The sequence below is a fragment of the Notamacropus eugenii genome, chromosome 3, assembly GCF_028372415.1.
Source record: "Notamacropus eugenii isolate mMacEug1 chromosome 3, mMacEug1.pri_v2, whole genome shotgun sequence".
Classification (NCBI taxonomy): Eukaryota; Metazoa; Chordata; class Mammalia; order Diprotodontia; family Macropodidae; genus Notamacropus; species Notamacropus eugenii.
Genome location: NC_092874.1, coordinates 473,265,678 through 473,292,803, shown reverse-complemented (window position 1 = coordinate 473,292,803; position 27,126 = coordinate 473,265,678). Strand labels below are relative to the sequence as shown.

The following is a 27,126-nucleotide window of genomic DNA, read 5'->3' as shown; positions in this document are numbered from 1 at the left end:
TAACACCTGAGGGTGCTGCTTCTCTAAATTCATTCAGGGTAGTTGAGCATTTTTTTTACCAGTATCATACTTGTCTTGGGCATCCTCCCTTTCAGCCATTTTTACTTTACCCTTTCCAGTCTAAAGGATCATTCTCCTTGGGAGAGAGGATAGAAGTAAAATTTAGATCGAGTAACTCTGATTTCTTCTTCTTTTTTTTTTTTAATATTTTTAATTTCTGTTTTAAATTTAATTAGTTTGCTTTCAGTTTTTAACAGTCACTTCCATAAGTCTTAAATTTTTCTCCCCCTCCCTCCCCAAGATGGTATGCAATCTTATATGGGCTCTACACATGTGTTCTCATTAAACACATTTTCAGATTAGTTGCATAGAAGAATTAAAACGAATGGGAGAAACCATGAGAAAAACCAAATCAAAACAAAACATAATACAAGAGAAAATATTCTGCTTCATTCTGCATTCTGATTCCATAGTTCTTTCTCTGGATGTGGATGGCATTTTGCCTCAAGAGACCTTTGGGAATGTTTTAGGTCCTTGCATTGATGTGAAAGGCTAAGTCTATCAGAAACAGTCCGCGCACACTGTGGCTGTTACTGTGTATAATGCTCTCCTGGTTCTGCTCATTTCACTCAGCATCAGTTCATATAAGTCTTTCCAGGGAGTAATTCTGATTTCTGTTGACAGTTACTATCCTATTCACAGATAGCAGTTATTCTGCTCCTTCTTCAGTCCTTCTCTTTCCTGAATTTAGCTTCTAATAACACTTTTCTTTTGCTGTCCTTGGCTGTCCCTAGCTGCTTCAGCTTACTCTATATGTTAGTGCTCCTGCCACTATTTTTATGGTCTCTTGACATGTTCTATTACGATGCTTGTTTCCAACCAAAGTCTTGGTTGATTGTTGAGTTTCTCTGATCTCTCATTATCTTCAGAAAACTTCTGTTTTTGTTCCTTGTCAGTGCTGACTTTGTTGTATTATCAGAGCTTCATTCTGATGAGTTTCCCACCCTACCTACACTGAGTCTTTCAATAGAATTTTTGTCTATGGGATCTTACAGTCTAGCTCTACCAGGAGAAGCTTCAATATCAATGAGTCTACAGTCTGTGAGATCATAAAATCTGTCATGTTCAATATAAAAGTGACCTTATACATGAGGAAAATAAGTGACCTGTGCAAGCAGATGAAGGTCAGATTTAAGACTCAATTCAGCAAATGATGATTCTACGTCTACTTGGCAGGGCCCTGGGCTAGGGGTTGGGATTGCAGAGAGAAATTAAAAACAGTTCCTACCCTCAAGGAGCTCACCCAGATAGACACAGGTAAGTAAATACAAAGGACATACAAAGGAATTTCCCAAGGCAGAGAACCAGAAGAATCAAGTAAGGTGTCTGGTTGGAGGTGGCACCAGAGTTGTGCTTGGAAGAAAGACAGGGCTAGGTGTAGTAGAGGGAGCCCTGAAGTTGCAGAGGACCTGGCTACTTACCATCTCCTTTTCCTTGGCCTCAGTTTCCTCATCTGTAAAATAAGGAGGTTGAACTAGATGACCTCCAAGATCCCTTCCAAATTCATAGCTATGCTTCTATGGATAATAAGAGGCAGAATTGGGAAGGGACTAGAACCCAGCTCCTCTGGAAGCCCTTGCCTAAAACATAGCAGCCAGGATATCCGAATCCTGTTTGTGGCTAATGGGGTGGAGAGTTGGAGATGGGGAGATTGGCTGGCTACCATGGTATACGTTCCATGTCAATGACTTCTCTCCTTCCAGACTGTATTCGGCTCTGTCCATGCTGCACAGCAGACACAGGAAGGTTTCCTGCATCTGTCTTCTGGAGCCTAAGAAAAACCTGCTACCATATTGTGGAACACAATTGGTTTGAGAGTTTTATCATCTTTATGATTCTGCTGAGCAGCGGAGCCCTGGTAATTGGAGGTTTGAACTGAGAGCAAGGGAGGCAAGGAAGGCAATGTGGTGTGGTGAGCGGAGCACTGTTTCCTGAAGTTGATTGAATTCATTACCAAATGTTTATTGAGCAACTGTGCTCAGCCCCTGCCTGAAGGACTGTAGATACAAAGACAAAAGCAAAACAATCTCTGTCCTCCTGGCAATTCCATCCTAACCCCGAAGATGGGAAGAGAAGGGAATAAGTATTTATTAGGCACCTACTGTGTGCCATGTACTGTGGTGAGCACTTTATAAATCTTATCTCATTTGATCCTTACAACCACTTTGTGATTTTGATACTATCATTATTGCCATTTTACCCGAGAAAACTGAGGCAAACAGAAGTTAACTCACCCAGGGTCACACCCATTAAGTATTTGAGGCAGAATTTGAATTCAGGTCTTGCAGACTCCAGACCCAGTGTCCCATCCACTATGCCACCTTGCAGCCTGTTTGAAAGGAGGAGTGCAAATTCATGAAACAGAGTAGAAAATAGTTAATCTTTTTTTTATTTGTTTTGCTTGGGACCTGTGATTGCATCACAGAGATGTAAGGAGAGGGTACTGAGGCAGATTGGCAGCTCCTCCAGAATTGACAGAATTTCTGGTCCTCTAGAGCTGTTTAGGCCAGAGGTTCAAAGACCTGCTCTGGGTACCACTTACCCAGTAAGTGCTGGGGACCAGATTCCCCCGAACTCCAGCCCTTTGTCCACTCTTTCTGTACCCCTCCTCCTGCCCTTCTCCTGATTCAGAAACCAGTCAGCCCACTGAGACATAGCCCCTGTTCCCTTAGAGAGTTTCTTGAAGGAGGTTGACCCATTGCAGCTCTCCAAGGTGCTGAGCCATTCACCAATGCCCAATGTTCCTCATACATTTGCAATGAGTTCAGTTTCCTTTTTGATAAGAAAATGAAGAACCAGAAAAAAAAATTGGGCCAGTGAGAGTGAGGAATGACCAGTACACAGTCTATCAATATCTATCCCCTCATTATCCAGATGACTAGAGGGAGGTCCCTCTCGCCTCTCCTTCTCCCCCCACCCCCAGCCCACAGGGTGAAGCCCTTATAAAAAGGAAGTAGAGACAAGAGGAGCATAGAATGGGAAGGCACAGATGGGTTGAGATGGCTGATGGGTGGAGATTTGCATTGGTGGAAGAAGCTGCCACAGTGGGGAGAGCCCCAGTTTGTTCAAGCATCAAAATATTGGAGCTGGTTTCCTTTAAATTGATCAGGCTACAATTCTTAATAAATTCCTTTTGGCTCATTTCCAAAATCTGAGACAATCTAAGAAAGGCATCCTGGTGTAGTGGAAAACGCACTGGGTTTGGAGTCAAAGGACCTGGGTTCAAAACCCACCACTGTGTGACCATGGACAAGCTACTTCATCTTCCTCTGTTTCCTCTTCTGTAAATTCAGAGGGCTAAATAAGATGGCTTTGAGGGTTCCCCTAGATCTACAATTCTGTCAAGGCTGCTGACCTTTTCTGTATCCTGGACCCCTGGGGGAGTCTGATGAAGTCTGTGGATCCCTTCTCAGAATAATGTTTTCAAATACATCAATTAAAACACATAGGATCACAAAGGAAACTGATTATATTCAAATACAGTTACCTACAAACAAAAATTTTTTTAAACCAAGTTCACAATCCCAAGGCTAAGAACTCCAGGATCCTTTTATCGTTGTTTGCAGGGTTCACCAGGATTGATTTAATGGAAGCATTTATCCCACCCACTTCTGATAGAATGGCCATTTTGCAACTGAAGTGAAATGTATGCATGTGTATATATGTAAATATACATACATATATACACACATGTACACATACATGCATGTATATGCAAATATATACATGTACACATATGCACCCATATATACATATATAAACACACATACACACATATACATAGAGAGAAGAATAAATGGATCAGTGACATCCTAGAAGACCATTGGAAAGGTTGAGAGCTAGGATCTCTTAAAACTTTTCCTCCAAGGATCTGTGGGTGGGCATATCCTCTCTCTCCTCATTCCAGGCTTTCGAAGACATCTATCTGGACACTAGGCCCACACTGAAGCTCATCCTGGAGTTTGCTGATCTGGTGTTCACTTACATCTTTATCCTTGAGATGCTGCTGAAGTGGGTGGCCTATGGTTTCAAGACCTACTTCACCAATGCCTGGTGCTGGCTGGACTTCCTCATTGTGGATGTGAGTATGGCCCTGCCAAATCCTCTCCTCCTATGGTTGGGTGGCGCAGAAAGGCTGCCGAGACAGAATCACAAATTAAGGGGGCCCTTTTCTGAGACATCTGGGGACTGGCCCTCACAACATCTCTAGGGACAAAGGAGAGACTGTGGAGCTGACTGATGCATGAGATGCGGAGCTTGAAGCATCTGACGCTAAAGGACTTCGTGCTGAGGCAGTGTCTCTTACTCACAGCCCTTATTTCCTTGTTCAGAGAGAACTGAGAGCTCTATGTGCTTTGTGTTGCCTTTCCATAGGCCTTGAAATGTCAGTGTTGAACACAAAGCCATCACAAGAGGTGTTCTGTACTGCTATTGAGTGGTGTGCTTTTCATTTGGAAAAGGTGGGTGGAAAATTGGCACTAGGAATGCAGAAAGAACTCTGGAATGGGAGCTGAGAAAGTCCAGGGCCAGGGACTGGAACCCTTGTTGACTGTTAAATAAACAAACTTTGGGGAAGGACCCAAGCAACACAAGCAGATCGTATTCCTGGATTCTTTTGCAGCCGACCACACATCCATCTTGAATCATGAGATTCCAAGATTTACAGCTGGAAGGGGCCTTAGAGCCCCTGGTCCAACCCTCTCTTTTTGGTTGTTTAGTCTTTGCAGTTATGCCTGACTCTTGGTGACCCCATCTGGGGTTTCTTGGCAAAGACACTGGAGCAGTTTGCCATTTCCTTCTCCAGCTCATTATATAGATGAGGACACTGAGGTTCAAAGAGGAGAAAAGATTGCCCAGGGCCATACAATTGTATGTGAGACACAGAATTTATACATGGATTCTCTGATTTTAAATCCAGACTCAAAGGAGAATTTATAAAGTATTTCCCATGTGTCTAGTCCAAGAATCACAAAATCACTGATTTTCAGTATTGCTAGAGACCTCAGGGGACCTCTAGCCCAACCCAAATTTGAAATCTCACTGGTGAGTGACCACCAAGAATGTGCCTGATGACCCCAATGGGAGAGAATGCCCTGCCTCCAGAGGCAGCCCATCTGGAGAGGTCTAATTGTTAGGAAGCTTTTCCTTACTCAAGACTAAATTAACCTGTCTGCACCTCCGATCTATCCAGTATTTATGCTCTGAATTTTCTGGGATCTTTCTTCCACGAGACAAATTGGGCTCAGTTCTCAGGGTCCTTCTAAATTTTCTCTTCCACAGGTTAAACACCCCTAGCTTGTTCATCTACTTCTCTCAAGGAGTATTCTGCTCCCCTCCCCTTGCCCACCCAGGCACATTCTCCTGGAGGCTTTCTAGCTTGTCAAGTCTAGTCAACAAGTATTTTTTAAGCACCTACTATGTACCATACACTGTGCTAAGCACTGAGGATACAAAGAAAAAGAGACAAGAAATGCAAAAAAAAGAGACAAAAACAGTTCTTCCCTCAAAGTGCTTTCATCCTGATGGAAGAGAAAACATCACAACAGCTACATACAAACAAGATTCAGACAGTATAAACCTGGAGACAGCCTTAGCAGTAAGAGGACTAGAGACTTTGAAAGGTTTCTCAGAGAAGGTGGGATGCCGGGAAGTGGAGATGAGGAGAGAGAGAATTCTACCCATGGGGGACAGCCACATGCGTGTCTGACTGGAGAAGAACCCACTGAAATTTTAATTTTAGTTCATCAAAATACATAGATCTTTTTCACATGAAGTGTTTTCTAACTATGCTTTGTTCCTCCTCTGAAAAGCTCATTTTTGGAACCCCAGTGTAAAACTTTATCTTTGCCCCTCTAAGCTTTCACTTGATTAGATTCAGCCCAACGTTTTAGCCTGCTGAGACCTTTTTGGATCCCTATCTTGGCCCAAGGGCATGGTGGAGCCAGATCACCCCCCTCCAAAGAACCAGTTAAATATTTACCAGCACACCCTTGCCTATCATCCACTGCATTCACTCTCATGCCCAATTCTGTGGGGTTGTTTCATCCTCTTGGTGAAGAAAACTAATTCAAAGAACCAGTTTTGCTCTCAATATAACCTTCTGTAACTTTTCTACTTTCAGGTTTCGATGATAAGTCTTGTAGCTAATACACTTGGCTACTCTGATCTGGGTCCCATTAAATCACTCCGGACCCTCCGGGCACTGAGACCCCTGAGAGCACTGTCACGATTTGAAGGCATGAGGGTAAGACTGAAATGGCAAAATTTGCAAAAATCATCTCCATTCCAAATCATTTGAAATCCATCATTTCCTTTCCCCTAGGTACATAAATTAAGAGCTGGAATAGACCTCAGAAACCATTGGGTCCAACTCCTTTCACTTTACAGATGAGGAAACTGATCCCCATAGAAATGAAGTGACTGATCCAAGGTCACACAGAGAGTAAATAGAGTTAGAATTTGAACCCAGACCTTCAGACCTCAAATCTAGCACTCTTTCCAGAGTGTCTTTATTGACACAGGACAAGCCTGATACAGGAAATGGTGCTTATCTTTATCTGGATAAGGTAGTTGCTTTGGATCTTCACTACAAGGAGTGATATCCAGCTGGGAGATGTTTAGAAGGATTTCTTAGTTTCTCTCTCCATTTGCCACCATCACGTGGGAAAGGCCCTTTTGAAAATTAAAACGAATATGTGAATAAAATTTTGCACCACAGCGAGTGAGCTCTCACTCCTTAAGTGTCTTTTTGTCCAGGTTTGGGCATTTGCAGGTTTCATGGAACTTTTAGCTCCAGATCTGGGTATATCATTAAGTGTCTCCAACAATCTACCTGTAAAAAATGAGCTCACTGAATGAGAGACTGAATGGTATAGTTGAACCTGGAGTCAGGAAGACCTGAGTTCAAAATCTAGCCTCGGGGACTCACTGGCCATGTGCTCCTGTGCAAATCACTCCACCTGTGCAAGCTTCAGTTTCCTGATTTGCAAAATGGAGATAAGAAGATTTGTAGCACCCATCCTCCAGGGTTCTTATAAGAGTCAAATGAGATCATGTATATGAAGCATTTTGCAAATCTTAAGATGCTACATAAATGCTTAGTAGGATGCTGAAGGTGCCTTCATTTTTCTGTAAGTAAATACACTCAGGACAAAACTGTGCCAGGTCCTCCTGGTGCCTATAGAAAGAGTCTCTTTGAAGGGGTTCCAAAATGGACCCACATCATAGTCAATTTCATGTCAATGATTTATCAAGACCCCTATGGATTTACCTTAAGATCCGTATCCAAGAACCCCCACCAGACAAATGAGAGCTACTCTGTTTCAATCACCTTCTAATTAGCCTTCTCTCTCCAATCCACTGTAAGAAGTGCTAGCAGAGGTACCCCAGTAATGTATAGCTCCAGTCATGTTACTCCTCTGCTCCAAAATCTTCCATAGCTCCCTTTTGCTTCTAGGATGAATTCCAGTTTCCTCATCCTCGAGCTGAAAGCCCTGCACTAGATGACCCCACCCTCCCTATTCAGTCTTACCTCCTAAGTCTAACCCAATCTAATCCAACAAACATTGAGTAAGCCCTCTCTAAGTACACACATAACTAATAATGCATCCAAGCCAGGCTACTTTTGCCATCTTCACACCTTCCTATCACGTCTTTGTTCATGCAAACATGACACAGGCATTCTGGAGCAGAACCAAGAGTCAAACTCACACCTTTTAATTCCCAGTGCAGTAGTTCTTTCTATGATATTGTACCCCTTCCTCATCTTAATAACGGGGGAAGGGGCACTTCTAAGTGATTCAATTATTTCTGAAGCCATAATATTGACTTTTATCAAATAAAAGTTTTTTAATTAATTTAATTATATTTCGAGTCTTAAATCAAGTAGCCCTATGCAAGCAAGAGAACGCACAAAACATTTTACAAATCTCAAAGCACTATACAAGTGTTAGTGATGATTCTAACTTGGGCAGGTCCTATGCGCTAGACTTCCAAAGTGACTGGTTCCTTGCTATTACATACTTTAATGTATGTCTGTGATCTGCCCTGCCTCCAGAATTTCTGCAACCATTGTCAATAATAAAAGCAATATGGATCAAGAATAATCAAAATTATAATTATAGACATTCGAGCAGGTCCTGCTACTCACCTATGGGCGGCAGGCATGCATCTGTGTAGAATGTATGCTGGCGAGGAATCCCGGTAATGTGGAAGGAGTCCTGGTCTTGGAGTCAGGATGGACTGGGTTGAAATCCCAAAAGGTAATACTTGCTACCCGTGTTACCAGGGCCAGTCACTTCACTTTTCTGTGCTTCAGTTTCCTCACTCATAGTAATATGTATAGTGGTCACTTCCAGGGCTTCATGAGGCTTGAATGAGAGCATGTAAGTAAAGTACTTTTCAAAGCTAAAAACACTATAGAAAAAAATGGCAGCTGCACATGCTGGTGATGGCTGTGTCTTGTCTGCTTTGTTGCTTGGCTAGTTGGCAGTCACGGGGATGCATGACACCAAATTCCATGTAGTGATTATTTCAAAGTTAGCATCCACAGCATGTGTGTTTGTGTGGGGGGGTGCACGTATGTGTGCATGTGTGTTCAGCACACCTATGAAATTGTCTGTCCTCTCTTAGTAATTACCGACATTTACACAGTAATTAAAGCCTGAAGTTTTGTGAAATGCTTTACATATATTGCCTCATCTGAGCCTCCCGACAATCCAGTGAGGTGGACAATGCGCATATCACAATCCTTTTTATATAGTTAAGGAAACTGAGGCTCAGAGAGCTTAATTGACCTGCCCAGAATCATATGGCTGACCATTTGGGTTGAGACAGGATCGAACCCTGGTCTTCCTGACTCCAGGTGTGGTGCTCTATCTATTCTATCACACTGCTAGATCTAGGTGCTTCTTGTTCTGTGGGGAGTATTTTGAATACATTCCTAACAAATGAAACCCCATCACTTTTCCAAATACCCTGAGGAAAAACACATCTGCAAACTCAATGAGCATCCATTCCCAGTGTCCTAACACTTTCAGAGAAAGAAAATTATTCTATTGTCCAATCAGCTCGATTTTTCTGTAACTTGTTCATTTTATAATTCCAGTCATTCTCCTCCCTCTCTCTCTCCTCACGCCTCTTTCTCTCCCCCTGTCCCCTCTCTTCCCGTCCCACTTCCCCCACTCCTTTGATTTCCAGGTGGTTGTAGATGCCCTGGTTGGTGCGATCCCTTCCATCATGAATGTCCTTCTGGTCTGTCTTATCTTCTGGCTCATCTTCAGCATCATGGGCGTAAATCTCTTTTCAGGAAAATTTGGGAAATGCATCAACATCACCCTGGGAGACTTCTCCCCTGTGAATGTGTCAATCGCCAATAACAAGACCCAGTGTAATGAGCAGAATAGCTCTGGTCTCTTCTGGGACACTGTGAAAGTCAACTTTAATAATGTGGGAATCGGTTACCTTGCTCTCCTGCAGGTGGTAAGTCCTTTTCTTCTCTCTTGTCACGGGGAGAATTATATGAGGAGATGGCCAAGGAGAAGTCATACAAAAATGGCACCCAAAGGCTGAAGGACAGCAAGAGTTTGCATAAACTGAACGCCATTGAACATTCTGCCAATTCTAGTTTGTCTCTAAGAACGGCAGGAAGAAATAAACATGGTGATGAGAATCCATGCAGAGGGAAAGCTCATGCCATTCATTAGAGTGGACAGCTCAGTCTAACTAATCTTTATAGATTCTAAACATAGAAAGCTCTTCTAGGTTAAAGGCATGTTTTAAATCAGCTTTCACTGAAAGCCTCAGATCACGAGCCCCCACCAATGCTGCTTTACTAAACCAGCCAGAGGTTTGTTAGTCCATGGCAAAAGACACTTAAAAAATAAGCAGAGTGGAATAAATGAGAAAGAAAACCTCCCCCCCCCCATCCTCCTCATACTTGCAAGGGGGCCCCTCCTATAGATTGCCATGGGGAACAACTTCTCAAGGTTGAGTGCTTTGCATCTGCTTCCCATGCTACCTTATTGACACTGGGTGGCAAGCTAGAGAACAGAAAGCATATCATCTTGTTCAATGGGTCAGTACAAAAGATGCTGTTTCCCAGGGTGTGTATCACCTATCTTGCCATGGGAATGCTGAATCCTCTGGAATCTGCAGCATCAATATCTCAAGTCAGTAACTACAACAAAATAATCAAAGGATTAATGAAAATTCAATTCAATTTAATCAGTAAGAGATCAGGCAAAGCACAGAGGAAAGAGCAACAGGTTTAGAGTCAGAGGACCTAGTTTCAAACCCCACCTCTATATGGTCTTGGACCTCAATTCAATCGGACACATTGAAACTTGACTTTAGCATAGTAATGTCATTTTGGTCCTCTTTGAGAATGAAGGACAACAGCAAGGGGAGGACTAGACTAGATGACCTCTTAGGTCCTGTCCAGTTCTAATCTGAGATTCTATGAAACTTTGCTATGTTATCTTTTCCTAGATGTCACAGCATCAAGCCAATGCCTCATCTCAGGAAGTGTGGTTTGTGTGTGTCTATACACACATATTAACTCACATTATTTTGTAGCATTTTCAGACTTACACAGTGGATAGAAGTCTGTCTGGTCTTGGAGTCAGGAAGACTCAAGTCCAGCAGCTAACATACAGGTTGTGTGACCCTGGGCATGGCCCCACTGCCTCAGTGACTCAGACATCTCTCTAAGACAAAGAAGCTGCAGAAGAGGTGGCTATCTGTACCACAGAGTCATAGATATGGAGCTAGAAAGGACTGTCAAGGCCATCTAGTTCAACCAATTCATTCAACCTCTTTGGTTCTCAGTTTCCTCATCTATACAATGAAGAGGTTGGCCTCTAAAGCCTTTCTGGCTCTAGCTCTATGGTCCGATAATCCCTCATTTTACAAAGGAGAAAATAGGCCTAGAGAGAAATGACTCACCCATATAATATATAGTGGAACTGGGATTTGAACCAATGTCCTTGGACTCCAAACTCAGCATCTTTCTTGAGCAGCAAAAGGAGTATCTATGCTGATCATTTCCTACAATGATGAAACCTCAACAACCCTGTGAGATGCAAGAAGCAAATATCTTTACATCCATGTTAAAGGGAAGGCTGGGCACAGGTGTTCAGAGAGGTCAACACAACTAGTGATTGTGGACTCTCCAGATTCTGAGTCCAGAGTTCTTTCTACTGTACAACACTTACATCTTCAGCCACTCATCCTGGCCCTATCTCAGCCAAAAGATCAAGCAGCTCCTCTACACCAGCTGTGCTACCTAGGCCTGATTCAGCAGCAGCAAACTCAGGATGCATATCTCTGTACTCTCCAAGCAGGGCTGGATGGGATACTCCATGGGCTACTCAAACACCAGACTACTCCACTCCCTCCACTAAAAGAAACATAGCCATCAGACAGAGTTATAGTGTGAAAACTCATCAGTAGAACACATGGATTTATTCAAGATGGAATATACAGGTAACTGTAAAATATGGTGGCCATGTCTCCAACAAAATACCAACTTGTATGAATGGTCTTAGGATCTCTACACCTAAATGGAAGACCCCATGGGTACAATCTCCCAGGACTTCTGGGGCTTATTCTAACTCCTCAACATCCTAACATCCTAACATTCTCAACATCCATGTTGAGGATGGTTGTTCATGTCCTGGAATAGCTGAGATGCCAAGGGTCTGAGCACCTGAATAATTGATAGCAACTCCTCATGAAAACAGCCTATGGACTCTACCTACTGCACAAGCTCCCATCATACCTGACATCTCAGAACTGTGCCCTGGGTCAGTCTCCTTTCATAGACTATATCACATTTTAGCCTTGTCTTTTCTGAGAAGCCCAAGTAATGTGGCAGAAGCAGAGGGGCCTGGTCAAAGGATTAAAGTGCACCATCTACCCGAGAGAAAAGCAGAGGTGAGAGAAGCCTGTCAGCTTAATTTCCAGTCAAGAACTTCTTGCAGACAGTACTGCCAGAAAATTCTGTTGGCATTAGGACTTTAGAAGCAGACCTCTACTAATTAGGAATAAAAAGCAGCTGAGCAAACAAAAAGAGCCTCACAAGAAAAACTGAGGAAACCCACAGAAGAAGGAAAGGTGGGGAGCCCATCTCACCAAGGATACTCCATCACATCACAACTAAGCCTCAGTGATGACACTCTAACTGGCTACTATTAAGCTACTATTAAGAATGACAAAGAAAGAAGCATTTTCACTTCCAGCAAGTAGGGATGGAGAGGAAATTTTTCCACTTCCTCCCCAGGAGAAACCTTCCAGTGACTGCAAAGAGTGGACAGTGTCAAGCAACAGCTATGAATAAAGGGTAGGTTGCTACAAGTCCAAGATGGCTACCGTATGGATAGACATCAGAGACCTACAAACTCAATATGAATCAGCAGTATAATATGGTGACCAAAGATGCCAACCTAACCTGAAGCTGCATTGAGAAAGGCATGAGGTCCAGAATAAGAATCAGCATGGAAGAGAGTGGCTAGAGAAATGGGCTTGGAGTCAGAAAGGCTTGAGTTCACATCCCACCTCTGACATGTATGAGCTGTTCAACCTTAGGCAGAACATTTAAACTCTCAGTGATCCAGGCAACCCTGACAGACTCCTAAGTCTTAGAGCAGGTACTGCTCTGCATTGATAGAGTGAGTTTACTTAATGGGAATTCCCTACTCCAGTATTTGGATCAATGTTTTCAACAAGAGAGCCAGTGGCCTCACTGTAGTGTTCCTTGGTCAGACTATCTATTTCACATGTTGTCCTTCATTTGGGTGCCATGTTTTAGGAAAAGCCATTGAAAAGACCAAGAATATTTAGTCTGGAGGAAAAAAGACTTGGGAAGGATGGGATAACTGTCTTCAAGTACCTACAAGATTGTCATGAAAAATCGACTGTTTATGTTGACTTATGCAAATTCATGTTATAAGGAAAATTTCCTCAAAGTGGAAAGTACTTCCTGGAACGTAATGGGCTCTTCATCACTGACGGTCTTCAAAGGGAGACACTGCTTGTCAGGGATAGTAGAGGGGGTTCTTCTTCACATATCAGCCAAAATGAATGATGAGTCATGCCAAGCCTGAGACACTATGGCTGCATGAGAGTTTTATTCCATGACATTCTAGGAATACATAAGTGTAAAAAATTGGCTCCTCCTCTCCATCAAACAAATGTCAGGTATCAGCTAGAATCATTAGGTCACAAAGTCAGAATGGAAAAGGACATTAGAGGTCATCCAGTCTAGCCCTCTCATTTTACAGATGAGGAAACTGAGGCCCACAGAGATTAATAATAATAACCGCTAACATTTATTTAGCACCTGCTGTGTTCTGGCCTTGTGCTAAGTGCTTTATAGTTATTGTTTCATTTGGTTCTCAAGACAACCTTGGGAGATAGGTGCTATTATTATCCTCATGTGACAGATGAGGAAACTGAGACAAGTAGAGGATAACAGACTTGCCCAGGGCCACGTAGCTAGTTAGTGTCTCGGGCTAGATTTAAACGCAGTTCTTCCTAACTCCAAACCCATCACTCTGGACCACTAACATCACACAGGTAGTAAATAACATATCTGGGATTTAAATCATAAACATAGAGCTGAACAGGATCCCAAAGGTCATCTAGTCCAATCCCCTTGTTTTACAGAAGAGGAAACTGAGACCCCAAATTTTAAGTGTTATATCCAAGGTCACCCTGATACTGTCAGAGGCAGGATTTGAGCCTATATCCCTAGGTTCCTAATGCAGCATTCTTTTCACTATATCGCACTTATGTAAAGAGCACTTTGGGTGAGACCCACAGAATGGCTGAATTCACTGTTCTGCCAGAGTTCCAGATGTAAAGAGATTATCCACATCTCTAGGAACCTTCTCCCCTACCATACCCAGACTTCTGGCTCCCGACCAGGTTTATGGAAGCCAAAGAAAGCCTTGGAAGTTCCTTCACTTATATATACAAACTTATATATACAAAAATGTTTATTTCCATGAAGACACACGAGGTAAGAACTCTCTGTCAACTGTATGGGGACATAAGTGATAGAAAGTATTTGAAAATGGAGTTTCAGGAACATGCTGTTGCCCAGCTCTGAAATTTGCCATCTGCCCTTTATTTCCAGGCAACATTTAAAGGGTGGATGGATATCATGTATGCTGCTGTGGATTCCCGGAAGGTGGGTTGGTGACCTCGGAGCAGAATGTTGGGGGCTGCATGTCTTCATATCATTTTTCTCAGTCTGTAACAATGTCACAATCCCTCTGTCTCATAGTTGATGGCAAAAGCAGTCCTAAGACTCTCAGTGAATGAGGAACTTTCTCCCACTGGGGAGGTTTAGGTGACAGGAATTGACTTCCTCCTCATCTCCATAAAAGCCCTTCCTACATGCCCTAGAGTCTGTTACTAGTACCAGCTCCTTGCCAAATCATGGTGTCAGAAAAAGTGTATCCCAACCCATAGTGCTCCCTCTGTCCTTTGGTCTCCTCTTGGCACCCCTCCCCATTCCCAAACAGGAGGAAGGCATCTGATGAGAGATTAGAGACTGACTGCAGGAGGTCCTCCCAGGGCTGTTGAAAAGAGGAGACCAGAGATAGAAATTCTTAATTTGATGTAATGAAATTAATGGAAGCATTTCAGACAATCAATCAGTCAACAAACGTGTTTTAAATGCTTTCTCTGTTGCAAGCACTATGCTAAATGCGGAAGAGACAAATAGAAAGTAAAAATAGTCCCTGGCCTCAAAGGGCTTACATTCCAATGAGGGAAATCACGTTTACCAAGCAGTACCTATAAGATAAACATAGAGTAGGTAGAAGGGAGCCTTAGAGGGAAGGTACCCATAAAGGGGTGAGGGGGAAGGCAGGAAGGGGTGAAGGTATTTTCCAACTCTCACCTCCCTTGCATCTATATGACATAATCATTCTCTCTAAGATGTTAAAAAAAAACTGACCATATATCTCCTCTCTCCCCAAGATAATTTGCATTTTAAGACAGAGATATAGATAAACCCATGAATTAGCCAAGGAATGAATCTTTAAGGGGAGTAATTTCAGACTCAATATCAGGGCAATGGGGGAAGATGTTTGGAGAAAGGTACCTTCTTGGCACCCCTTACCGACTCCTCCTGTGAGTTTGACTCATTGAGCATCGAGATCTGAAAATATCTTTTAACTTTGTTGACTAAGCAGAAAGGAAGGGAACCATCCAGAGTGTCCCCATGGGCACAGGGTTTCCCAGGAATCCTATCAATGGCCACCAGTCAAGATTCTGCTTAGGAGGCCTCATTCCGTTGTCATAACCTCTCATTGTGCTTTCTTACTTTTCAACCCAAACTTTTTATGACCTTGTCTCATGGACTGCCATGAGCCTCCATTCCAGACCCATGTTTGAGCCCTGCCTTGGGCAACCAGCCCTGGGAGGATGCCTCCCTGCCCATGTCTATTCTTTGTGTCTTTGCCACACAAGCCTGCAGTCCCTGCTCCTGATTCTTCCTCTGCTCTCTTTGGCCCTAGCTAGAGGAGCAGCCCCAGTGGGAGGCCAATGTGTACATGTACCTCTATTTTGTCATCTTCATCATCTTCGGGGGCTTCTTCACACTGAACCTCTTTGTTGGAGTCATAATTGACAATTTCAATCAACAAAAGAAAAAGATAAGTGTCTCTTTTAAGTTGATAACCCCTTGAATCTCTGATGAAGTGCTGTGCTCTTGGCCCGTGGCTTTCTGAGTCTCTAGCTGTAGCCCCTCCGGGGCCCTGTTAACAACAGTCAGTTGACACTGCAAACTAAGTGCCAGGAACTGTGTTGCCTACAGGGGATAAAAAGAAAGGCAAAAGGCAGCCTTTGTGCTCAAGGAGCTCCTGTTCTAATGGAATTCCTTCTCTCTAACCAGGTGGTTAGCCTAGAGGTAGAGGTGGCCACGAAAGGACCTTTTTGGGCTCCTGTTTCTCCTCTTTCATTCATTCATTCACTCAAAAAAACAGTTATTAAGTACCTACTGTGTGACTAAGTAGCGAAGGAGATAAAAGTTTAGCTTAAGACGTAGTCTCTGCCCTCATGGAGATTACCATCTAGGATGAGGATGGAACACAAATATCTGATGCTGGGGACAGCCTGGTTGAAAAGCAGGTGGGATGGCTCTATTATATATGGCTACAAATCCCAAGACTTCATAGAGTGTCTTTACCTGCTTTTGAAGTTCGTCACAAGTTTGCATCTAACAAGGTCTGGCCCCTGGCTGTCTGTGATGAGCCTTTTGAAAAGAAAGTTTGAATCTACAGGTGGATAAAGGCTTGTGGTCCTAGAGATGGAGCTGAGGATGAGATTAGGGGTTTGAGATTAGGGTGAAGAGAGTGGAGTTAAATATGGTCACTGTCCGGAAGAGTGACCTTCTAGGGGAGCCTAGAGCCTAGATTAGGAGCTGTCGTAGATCCTTTCTGGTTCTAAATTCTTTGAGTCGTGAAATTAGAGGGAGCTGTCCTTGTGTATCCAGTCAGCCAGCCCTGCTTCTCCTCTTTGTGAATGATCATGTTAACTCTTGTACTTAGGTGGCCAAGACATATTCATGACAGAAGAACAGAAGAAATATTATAATGCCATGAAAAAATTAGGATCCAAGAAACCTCAAAAACCAATACCAAGACCTCTGGTAAGCCCTGGGATTTCTTATGATCATATGTGTGTATATAAACACAGAGATGTATGTATATGTACATAGCATCATATTATTATCATTCATATATATTATCATACATACATACTTGCAATATATTTTCTTGTAAATTTAATAGCCATCAATAGGGAGGCAATATGGCACAGTGGCTAGAAGATGAGTCTTGGAGCCAGGAAGACCTGGGTTCAAATCCCACCTGACACCTACGGCTTTGCGACCTTAGGCAAGTCCCAGCCTCTCAGTGTCCCCAGTGAACTCCCTAAGACTCTCAGTTACAGAGATGTTCCTGGTCTGCTTTGCTGAAGGAAGTTTTCATATTAGGATGCCATCACAGGTCCTCTAGCCAGAGAAACCAACTCAACAAAAAACCACTGACAACTGCAAAACTTTAGATGAACAAAGGAAATAAAAAATAAAATCCCACAGGGCTGCATGAACTCCAGAGTATTCCCAGTTGTGCAAGAGAGAACCAGACCATCAATAACAATGACCACTAATTTCCTCCTTGTGGACTTTCCAATCTCTTCTTCTATTGCCAAACTTGCTGCTGTCATTATTTTTTAATATAGTCCTTGTGATAGGACTGTAGGATAATAGACAAAGAGCTAAGAGGAAGCTCAGAGGTCATCTAATCCAACCCCCTCTTTTTAGAAGTCTGGAAAAGGAGATATTTTCCATTAAAGTGACTTGCCTAAAGTCCAATTATAAGTAGCAGATCTGGGATTCAAACCCAATCCCAATGACCCCCAAATCAGCATCATTTTCACTACACCTACTTCTAACCCTCATAGATTAAAAGGGTAAGAGACTGAAGGCCAGAAGAACAGTTAGGAGTCCAGGGCAATAACCCAGGTAGGAGACAGTGAAGGACTAGATTAGGTAGTGATTATTGGAATGGAAAGGTTCTGTGATGGAAGAATCAGCACAACCTGGGGGTCAGAATGGCTATGGAAGGTGAAGATGACCAGACCTTTGCTCCAGGGCAGAGAGAATACTTCTCTTTAGCTGATACAACTGAGTGCAGGACTGAGTTAACTAGACTAATTCAATAAATAAGAAGCTACCAGATGGTGGGCTTCCTCCTCCATGATAGGAGATGCCTCATGTCCTGGGGTTCCAGGTCTTTCCCTTGTCCCCATCCCCATTCCTTCCACCTTCTTCCGCAAACACACACACATACACACACACACACACACACACACACACACACAATGTCTTTCCCTGAAAGCATTTTGAAGTGTTTATCCTAGGCACCAGAATTTCTAGTTATGTCCCCACTCTTATCCTACCATGCTATATGGTTCCCATTTCCAAATCTCATACTCTGTACTTAATAATTGTTAACACATACTATGTACTTAATAAAAGTTTATTGACTGGCCAACATGACCCCTTCTCCTTTTCCCAGAACAAATACCAAGGCTTTGTGTTTGATATTGTAACCAAACAAGCCTTCGACGTGGCCATCATGGTCCTCATCTGCCTTAATATGGTCACCATGATGGTAGAGACAGATAACCAGAGTGATGAGAAGACCAGAATCCTCAACCGGATCAACCAGTTCTTTGTTGCTGTCTTCACAGCAGAGTGTGTCCTAAAGATGTTTGCCCTGAGACATTACTATTTTATCAATGGGTGGAACATCTTTGATTTAATTGTTGTGATCCTCTCAGTTGCAAGTAAGTGATCACTTGGAAAAAGGGGGAGTCCTGGGCTCATGATCTGGGTGGAGTGGGCAGCTGGGGGACTTTCGAAACTGATGAGGAAGTCACAAAGCAGTGCTTCTTTGAATTTCATACATTCATCCAAGAATGGCTCTCCTCAAGGTCCCTCACACATGTCCTTACCATCGCAATCTTCTCGATGAGATAACTAATAAAGGCCATTTTGGAGTTTGTTATAGAAAATTGTGTGGCATGAGTGTGGTTAGAGAGTCAGCTTCAGAGTCAGGAAGTCCTGGGTTCAAGTCTACTCTGACATATATCAGCTGTGTGATCTTGGGCGAATGACTTCACCTATCAATGTCCCAGGCAACTATCTGCAACTCTACATTACAGAGCACTTACCCATCTTCATTGGTAGAGGGAGCTTCCTCACTGAAGATTCCCTGTACCAATGAATTCGCAAGTCTAGCCCTCCCTTAAAAATGAAAAGAGACTGTTCTACATAATCCTGAGAAACTCTCCCAATAAGTAATACTCTTTGACACCATGCATTATGGGAAGTTAGCCCCTATGGGCATGCCAGCTGTACTTCATTTAAAGTACAATGCAGAGATAGACCAGCTTGTGTAGACAATAGCTGTATTTCCAGCTGTCCCTCCCAGATGAAACCCAAGAAACCAGGGGCCATGTCTCAGACTCTCTTGAGTGTTTTTCTGGAGAGAGGCAAGAAAACTCTGTATTTATTGCCATAGTCACTGGCTTTTTTCCAGAGTCATTATTTTGTTGGAAGGAAAACTGGGACCCGACTTGTTAAGATATTTAGTCTTATATTAAAAATATATTATATGTATAAAAATGTATATTATATCATGTAAAATTTCCCCCAGTTCAAGTTCAGATTGTAACCATGACCACAAAAACGTCCAAATTTCTTGTTTTTCCTCTCCAAAATTTAACCTGGAGAAAGAGGAAGAGGAGGAAAACTACCTGGAAATCCTTCATGCTTCCTTCTCTGGGTTCATGTCTCCAGTCTCCCTAGCTTCCATTAGTCCCAAATGGAATCTCCCCCAAGTCATTTTCAAGAAAAATAAAGAGCTTCTAGAGCACTGGACAATGGTTGCTATGCAAATTCTCCAAGAACTAGCATCCAAGTTCACTATGACACCCTCGGCATTTCTTTCTAAATTGTAAATAGATGTATCTAAGTAGAATTCAGTAAGCCACTCAGTGAACAGTCATTTATCTAGCATCCACCATGTGCAGGGCCCTGTACCGGAGAGAAGGAAGGAAGGAAGGAAGGAAGGAAGGAAGGAAGGACGGAAGGAAGGATGGATGGAAGGAAGGAAGGAGTACAGCAGTCAAGGAACTGACTGAGAGATGACAGTTTATGTTGTCGTGGTTCTGATTTGGATCCTGGAATTTTAAAGATTTAAAATCCCTCTTTCCCCTTCCTTTAAAGGCTTGGTGTTTTCGGGCATTATGAAGTCTCTTGAAGGTTACTTTTCACCTACGCTCTTCAGAGTCATCCGCCTGGCCCGGATCGGCCGCATCCTCCGGCTGATCCGAGCGGCCAAGGGGATTCGCACGCTGCTCTTTGCTCTCATGATGTCCCTCCCTGCCCTCTTCAACATCGGCCTGCTGCTCTTTCTGGTCATGTTCATCTACTCCATCTTCGGCATGGCCAACTTCGCCTATGTGAGGCGGGAGGCTGGGATCGATGACATGTTCAACTTCCAGACATTTGCCAACAGCATGCTCTGCCTCTTCCAGATCACCACGTCCGCTGGCTGGGACGGGCTCCTCAGCCCCATCCTCAACACCGGGTACCCGTACTGTGACCCAAATTCAGGAAGCATCAGTAAGTCCCGAGGAGACTGTGGCAACCCCACCATAGGGATCGCCTTCTTTGTCAGCTACATCATCATCTCTTTCCTCATCGTGATCAATATGTACATCGCCGTCATCCTCGAGAACTTCAACGTGGCCACAGAGGAGAGCGCTGAGCCACTGAGCGAGGACGATTTCGACATGTTCTACGAGACCTGGGAGAAGTTCGACCCGAAGGCCACTCAGTTCATCACATTTTCAGCCCTTTCCGATTTTGCGGATGCTCTGACGGGACCCCTGCGCATTCCAAAACCCAACCAGAATGTGCTGCTCCAGATGGACCTGCCTTTGGTCACAGGGGACAAGATTCACTGTTTAGACATCTTATTTACTTTTACCAAGAGAGTACTGGGAGAATCTGGCGATATGGACACGCTGAAGGCCCAAATGGAGGAAAAGTTCATGACTGCTAATCCTTCTAAAGATTCCTATGAACCAATTGCAACTACTCTGAGATCAAAACAAGAAAATGTGTCTGCTGCCATCATACAAAGGGCCTACAGAAATTATCTCATGCACCACTCCTTACGACAGGTCACCACTGCATGTCCGAACGAAGCAGGTGAACGTCCTTGTGAGCGGGCCACTGAAGATGAAGGTTTGCTTGAATTCATGATGAAGGAAAACAGTGAGCTTCCAGACAAGTCGGAAACTGCATCGACCATGTCTTTCCCCCCATCTTATGACAGTGTCACCAGAGGGCTCAGTGAGGAAGGCCAGCTGGATACATCTAACACCCGCCAAAAGGAGGAAGATGCTACCTACGATCAACTATCTCAGGACTTGGAGAAGACATCAACGTAGAACTCTGGATAAGACTGAAATCTGATCAGCAGAAACTCATGCACAGTTCTTGATGCATCCTCAGTTTTGTTTTTCTGACCACAGATAGCCCCACAGGCTCAGCCCATCTCTTATAAATGCATGCCAAAGGCCTAGGGGGAGGGGGGGGCCTGGGAAAGAGCATGTGGATGTGTCAGGGCCACCCATCCCTACTGGGGGAGAAACTGGCCTGCCAGGAGAGGGCCAGAAGCACCACCTTCATGTGGGCACTGCTGTTTTCAGCTTCTTTTCTTTTTCAGTTTTGGTAACTGAAACTGAATTTCTCACAATCCTGGGGAGGAGGGAGAGAGGGAATTTAGACCCTTAACTTTATTATTTTTCCATTTGATCTGCCTGCCCCAAGATTCAATATACATCATGGGCAGGGTGGAATCCAGGAGTGCATTCCAATACTCCTATAAAGAATAAAAAAGAATGAAGAAATGTATTCCTCTAACCTTGTCACAGAGACCACCAGGAGTTTCCTCCTCTCTCCTCTGCCCCTTCTCTGATAGGGACACAAGAGGAGCAGGGACTCCCATGAGAAAAACTCTCAGAACTGGACTGATTACCAGCATGTTGGAGCACAGAGCCAGGCCAGAGAGCATCACCTGAAGAGACCAGGGACCTTAATTAGAACTTTGCATGGCTGCATGCTAGAGATCCAGTGTCACTCCCTCTGGCCCAATGTACCACTCACTGAAGATACTGTAAAAGGACATGGGTATAGCTATTAAAGTGAATGCTTTTAAAGAGCGATTTACTGTCAAGACCAACATCCTATTTAAAAGCATAATTTTTTCAAGAAATTATGTTGACATTTGTCATTAACACCCCTCTTCCTTTCCTCTGCCATTAGTATTTTGCAACTAAATTAGTGCCAGTCATTACTGCTCATCGCTCTTGAGGTAGGTGGAGTAAGTGACGATGGGAGCATAGGTCTGCTGCTCTAAGTCTCTGGACATTTCTGACATCAAGCCAAAATGTGTCTCTCTGCAAAAAGAGCTGGAAGAAAACTTAGATTCCCTGTAATCTCAGCCCCTTGATTTTTATATGAGCAACCTGAACATCAGGGAGATTAAGGAATTTGCCCAAGGTCACACATCGAGGAAGCATGGGAGGATCAGAATCAGGTACGAGGGTCCTAGGCCTGTTACTCTGTCTACCTACCTAGGTCTCGATTCTCACATGTAAAATGACAGGTTTGCAAGTTTTCTTCCAGCAAAAAGGTGAATTGAGGTTGGGCATCTGGATAAGCATCCTAATAATCAGAGCTGTCCAAAAATGGGATGGTATGGCTGCTTCCAAAGGTGGAGCACAGCCCCTTCAAATATATGTGGGATGATATGTGGGATGATTATTTATAGAAGGCTGTTTGAGGCAGCATTCAAGATCATCTTCCCTTCTTCAAATCCAATGTTGTAATCACAGCCCTAGGTTACCTCTAGACCCACAAGTAGATAACCATTTGCCAGGTATGATGAGGATACCTGTGGATGTGAGCTGGGCAAGATGACTGCTGAGGTTGTTCCCAGCCATGATCCCATGATTCCAATACTCAGTTTGGATGGGGGAAACCATACTCAGTTCAACAAGCATTTAAGCACCTATTGTATGCCACATACTAGACTAGGTTCTGGAGATATAAAAACAGAGATGAGCAAGTGCCTCCCTTCAGGGGGCTCACATTCTATCAGGGGAGATGTGTAAGACTACTATATGCATGGTTACTACGAATGACCCTATAGCATAGTGACTTGGGGTCAAGAAGACCTGGGTTCAAGTCCTACTTATGTCTGATACATACTGATTTTATGACCCTGAGCAAGCCACTTAACTCATCAGCGCCCTGGACAATTCTCTAAGGCTCTATGTTATGGATGAGTTGCTTATGTGCATCAGAAGAACACATTTCCACACCAGGAATTCCCAACATAGGACAAGTGGGACCTAAAAATAAAAAATGTACATGGGTCTGTGTAGATATCAGAGAGAGAAAAACAAAAGCAATCCCAAAAAACCAGAGACTACATTCAAGGAATTTCTGTTCCACACATTGAATGCCAATGGCCTCTGGCTCTTCCCTGAGCCTGAGCTGTGGACAGCAGGGACTCAGAGTCCTGGGAAAGCCCTCAGTCCTCTGACTGTCATCATCAGCCAGTGAGCAGGGCATCACCGAAGGTCAGCAGAAAGGTCTTTGAAACTGACTTGGGATGTTAGTCCCACTCTCAACCCCTGGAGGACAGGGTGCAGGGAGGGGAAGTCATCCAGTCTCACCTTGGACTCTCATGGGGCAATTGTAGGATACTGAGCATCTTGGCAAGAAGAGGGAAGCAATTCCAGGACCCCCTACACCTCACAGTGTGCCAGTCTGATCTAGCATAAATTTCTCCAGTGAGTACTGCTACTTCAGCTTGCCCCCAGATTCAGGACCCAACATTCCCAGTGTGCATAGATAACTCCCAACACCCCTTCCTTCCCTCTTGCTCATTCATCATGTCTAAGCAGAGTTGGAACTAGGGGTGGAAAGTATGGGTGGTCTCCTATGGCACAATATTTGTGGAGGAGCAAGAGAGAATGCTTCTTAATGTGACTTTTTGTAAATGCCCAAATTTTTAAGACCAGCTAGATAGATAGCTGAGCTGTTTTACTTCACCTTGCATTTGAGGGCTAGAAGCCTTCCATGAAGTCACACTCAGAGACGATCATTTCCAGACTTTGCTTGGGATATGCAAATGCCTTGTTCCTGCTCTTCGCCTAAGAATACCATCTTCTGTCCTTTTAATTTCTTTAATTTGCTTTTCTCTGCCCTTTTAATAACATAAGGGTGAAGGAGCAGCCTGATATAGACTTCCCAGACTGTTTCCCAGTCCATGGCATTGCTTCAAAAAGAGAAGAGATTGAATACGAGCCTTGGGTCATGCCTCTAACATGAGAGTCAGCGACCTGGGCCTCAGCTTTGTCTCTGCTGCTCGCTTGCTGGGTGACTTCAGATGACTCCCTTCCCTTCTCTGGACCTTATCTTCCTTAGCTATGAAATGAGGAAGATGGTGTAAATGATCTCTCCACCCCAGACCAAGTGTAGCTGGGAGATTTAATTTTTATGTCAGAGCAGAATCTGCTTTGAAAAAACTTTCTAGTTTTTTGAACTAGAAAGCCAGTCTCCTGCAGTACAGAAGAAAATTTTCCAGCTAAAGTCATGAAGTACAGATCAATCTACTGCGTATTTATCCAGCCCAGGCCATCGTGAACATGTGATTTATAAACGAGGACAGAACAGGAGGTCCCCTGTTTTACATTTGCTTGGCAACTCTATTGACAATGTCAGACCTGGGGATGCCCGGCAGGGGAGCTTGTATTTCTTTCTAGGCAGGACAAGAAGGCAGAATGTTCCAGATATGAGGGGATGATGGATAATAATAACACACATCTGGAGTATTCACATAGCCCTTAAAGGTTTGCCAAGCACTTCCCAGGAGCTGGCTCCCTCCTTCACTGGCTCCCTCAGCCTGCGGATCTCATCTGCTGCCAACGTCTGTCCATTTTACCTTTATGATATTGCTCGTGTCCACACTCTTCTGCCCTCTGCCCCTGCCGCCAACCCGGGCTATGGAGAAGCCTCTTCCTCTCCCCCCGGACCACTAGTAAGCTCGCTGGTTGGGCTGCTGGCCCCAAATCTCTCCCCAGCTGTCAAAGTGGTCTTCCCACTGATGGGTCTGATGGAGTGACTGCCATCACCATCAACAACCCCCTCCCAATAAACTCCTGGGGCTCCCTGTTGTCCGCAGGATCAGATATAAAATCTTATAGTGTTTAAGTGTTTAGTGTTTAAAGCCCTTCATCCTCCACCCCCTCCGTTTCATCCTTCTTATACCTTATGCCCCACCTTCCAGTACTTACTCTGCAGTCCAGCAACATTGGCCTCCTGACCGTTCCTCAAGCAAGACTCTCCATCTCCAGACTCCAAGCATGTACTCTGGCAGTCGTCCCTGCCCGGAATGCCTTCCTTCCTCATCTTCTACCTCCTGACTTCCCTGGCTTCCTTCAAGTCCCAGCTAAAATTCCACCTTTTATTGGAAGACTTCCCTGTTCTCCTTTATTTACAGTGCCTTCCCTCTGCTGATTGTCTCCAATTTATCCTGTCTATAATGTAATTGCACATCCCTGTTTGCAAGTTGTCTCCTTTATTAGACTGAGTTTCTTGAGACCAAGCATATCTTCTGCCTTTGCTCATATCCCAAGTGTTAGCACAGTGCCTGGTACATACTAGATGCCTAATAAATGTTTATTGATTGACTAACTGACATCCCAGCTGTGTGACCCTGGGAAAATCATTTAACCTTCTAGAGCTCCAGGCAATTCTCTAAGACCAGAGGTTGCAGAGAAGGTGCTGACCTGCATTTGTTGAAGGGAGTTTCCTCACCTGGGAGTTCCCTCTACCAGTGAAATATCAGTCCCAATCCCTGTGTGAATGCAATTTCACCCTACCCCCACCCCCACCCCCTAAATTTAAGTGGAAGAGAAGGGGCAGACCTGCTTTGGGAAAAGAAATTCCTCCCCAAGGTTTCCCTATTCAAATAAAATCACAGATATAGTTTTAAAATATCCCCCAAACTCAATGCTGAACATGTTTGTTTCTGTAGGATAAGGATGCCATTATCACCCTGAAAATCCAATACCCTGAGGCAAAGCACTGATTACTCGGCCCTAGTTCTGGTTCTTTATTAGTGAGAGATTGTGAACTAAAGGAAGGCTAGCCACATCTTAGAGGAAAGGTCTGGGAAGCATCTGCTAGGACCATGGGTTCATGTAAACCCCTAGGATGCTGACCAAGAGTAAATTGAGAGCCTGTGCAGTCAGAGGCCAGAAGAAGGGGCCAGTCGATGGTGAATCTTTTCATCCAGGAGCTGGTCAGTTGAGAATTAACCTTCAGGGCTCCCAAGGAGTTCACCTGTAGCATAACTCATTCTGCAGCCTTAGCTACCTTCAGTCCAACAATCACAGAGCTGAGCTGTCCAGGTGCTGATGATATAACAAGTCAGATTCCCCAGAACAGGATGTGAGCAAAGGATTTGAGGAATGTGGAGGCCAAGGGTCACCATATCCTACAGATGCTCTCAGCTTCCTTGGATCCAGGTAGGCAGGCCTGTTTTCCCAAGGAACACACAAGATGATCTCAGTGCAGCCTTTCCTTGGATCTGCCTGCCAAGGTCTCTGCCCCCTGAGCTGGCCTGTGCTCTGGGAATGCAGCCATTCCCCAGGAGGAACCTAGCAGCCCATTTGTTCTCCTGAATGATTAAAGTTAATTTTCCTGAAGTCAGTGTGTCCCATCAAGTAATTTTCAGAGAGGGACTGAGTTCTTGGCTGTCTTCCCTTCCCCAGTTTGCCTAATCTTCTACCGGCATCAGGGCCTAGCCCAGAGCAGGACTCCACTCCTCTAGGGATTGAAGAAAAGTCAGGGCTAGGCAGTTAGACATTGTGTTAAAGTTTGCTGAGACAGGAGACATCTGTGTTCATCCTTCCTTCTCTGGAATCAGATTCTTGGCGGGGGAGGGCAGGACACACTTGAGTGGACAAGGAACCATCCATTTGAACAAGATCTCTACAGTCCACCTGACAGGTTTGTGCTGCACACTAGCCTCTGGGTCTTTCCTCACACTAGACCCTCCATCCCTCAGCTCTGGATATGTTCTCTTGCTGCCCTCTCCCATGCCTGGCTTACTCTCCTTCCTCCTCCTCTCTACCTCCTGGCTTCCCTGGCTTCCTTCAAGGCCCTGCTAAAATCCCCCCTTCTACAAGAAGCGTGTCCTGGTCCCCTTCATGCTGCTACCTTCCTCTGTCTCCAGTCTACCCTGTACATATGTTTGTACACAGCTGTTTGCTTGTCTTCTCTCCCATTAGATCGGAAGCTCCTCGAGAGCCCCCATGGCCCCCCAGGCCAGGTCTGACTTCCTCAGGTCTGGTCTCTCCTTCTGTGCTCTGTCTCTCACAGCTGCCAAAGGCCTGCTC

General features: G+C 44.2%; 1 protein-coding gene across 1 annotated transcript in view; it reads left to right on the top strand.

The window, feature by feature from the left end:
- SCN10A (sodium voltage-gated channel alpha subunit 10) overlaps positions 1 to 24,845 on the top strand; it is an 87,909-nt gene extending 63,064 nt beyond the window's left edge. Inside the window, exons 17-26 of the mRNA XM_072650705.1 lie at positions 1,764 to 1,918; positions 3,968 to 4,141; positions 6,182 to 6,304; positions 9,259 to 9,540; positions 14,198 to 14,255; positions 15,592 to 15,729; positions 16,620 to 16,720; positions 18,153 to 18,423; positions 19,868 to 21,095; positions 24,626 to 24,845. Of these exons, the coding sequence (XP_072506806.1) occupies positions 1,764 to 1,918; positions 3,968 to 4,141; positions 6,182 to 6,304; positions 9,259 to 9,540; positions 14,198 to 14,255; positions 15,592 to 15,729; positions 16,620 to 16,720; positions 18,153 to 18,423; positions 19,868 to 21,095; positions 24,626 to 24,845 (2,750 nt within the window). The remainder of the gene's footprint in view (positions 1 to 1,763; positions 1,919 to 3,967; positions 4,142 to 6,181; positions 6,305 to 9,258; positions 9,541 to 14,197; positions 14,256 to 15,591; positions 15,730 to 16,619; positions 16,721 to 18,152; positions 18,424 to 19,867; positions 21,096 to 24,625) is intronic.
- Positions 24,846 to 27,126: the final 2,281 nt, after the last annotated feature.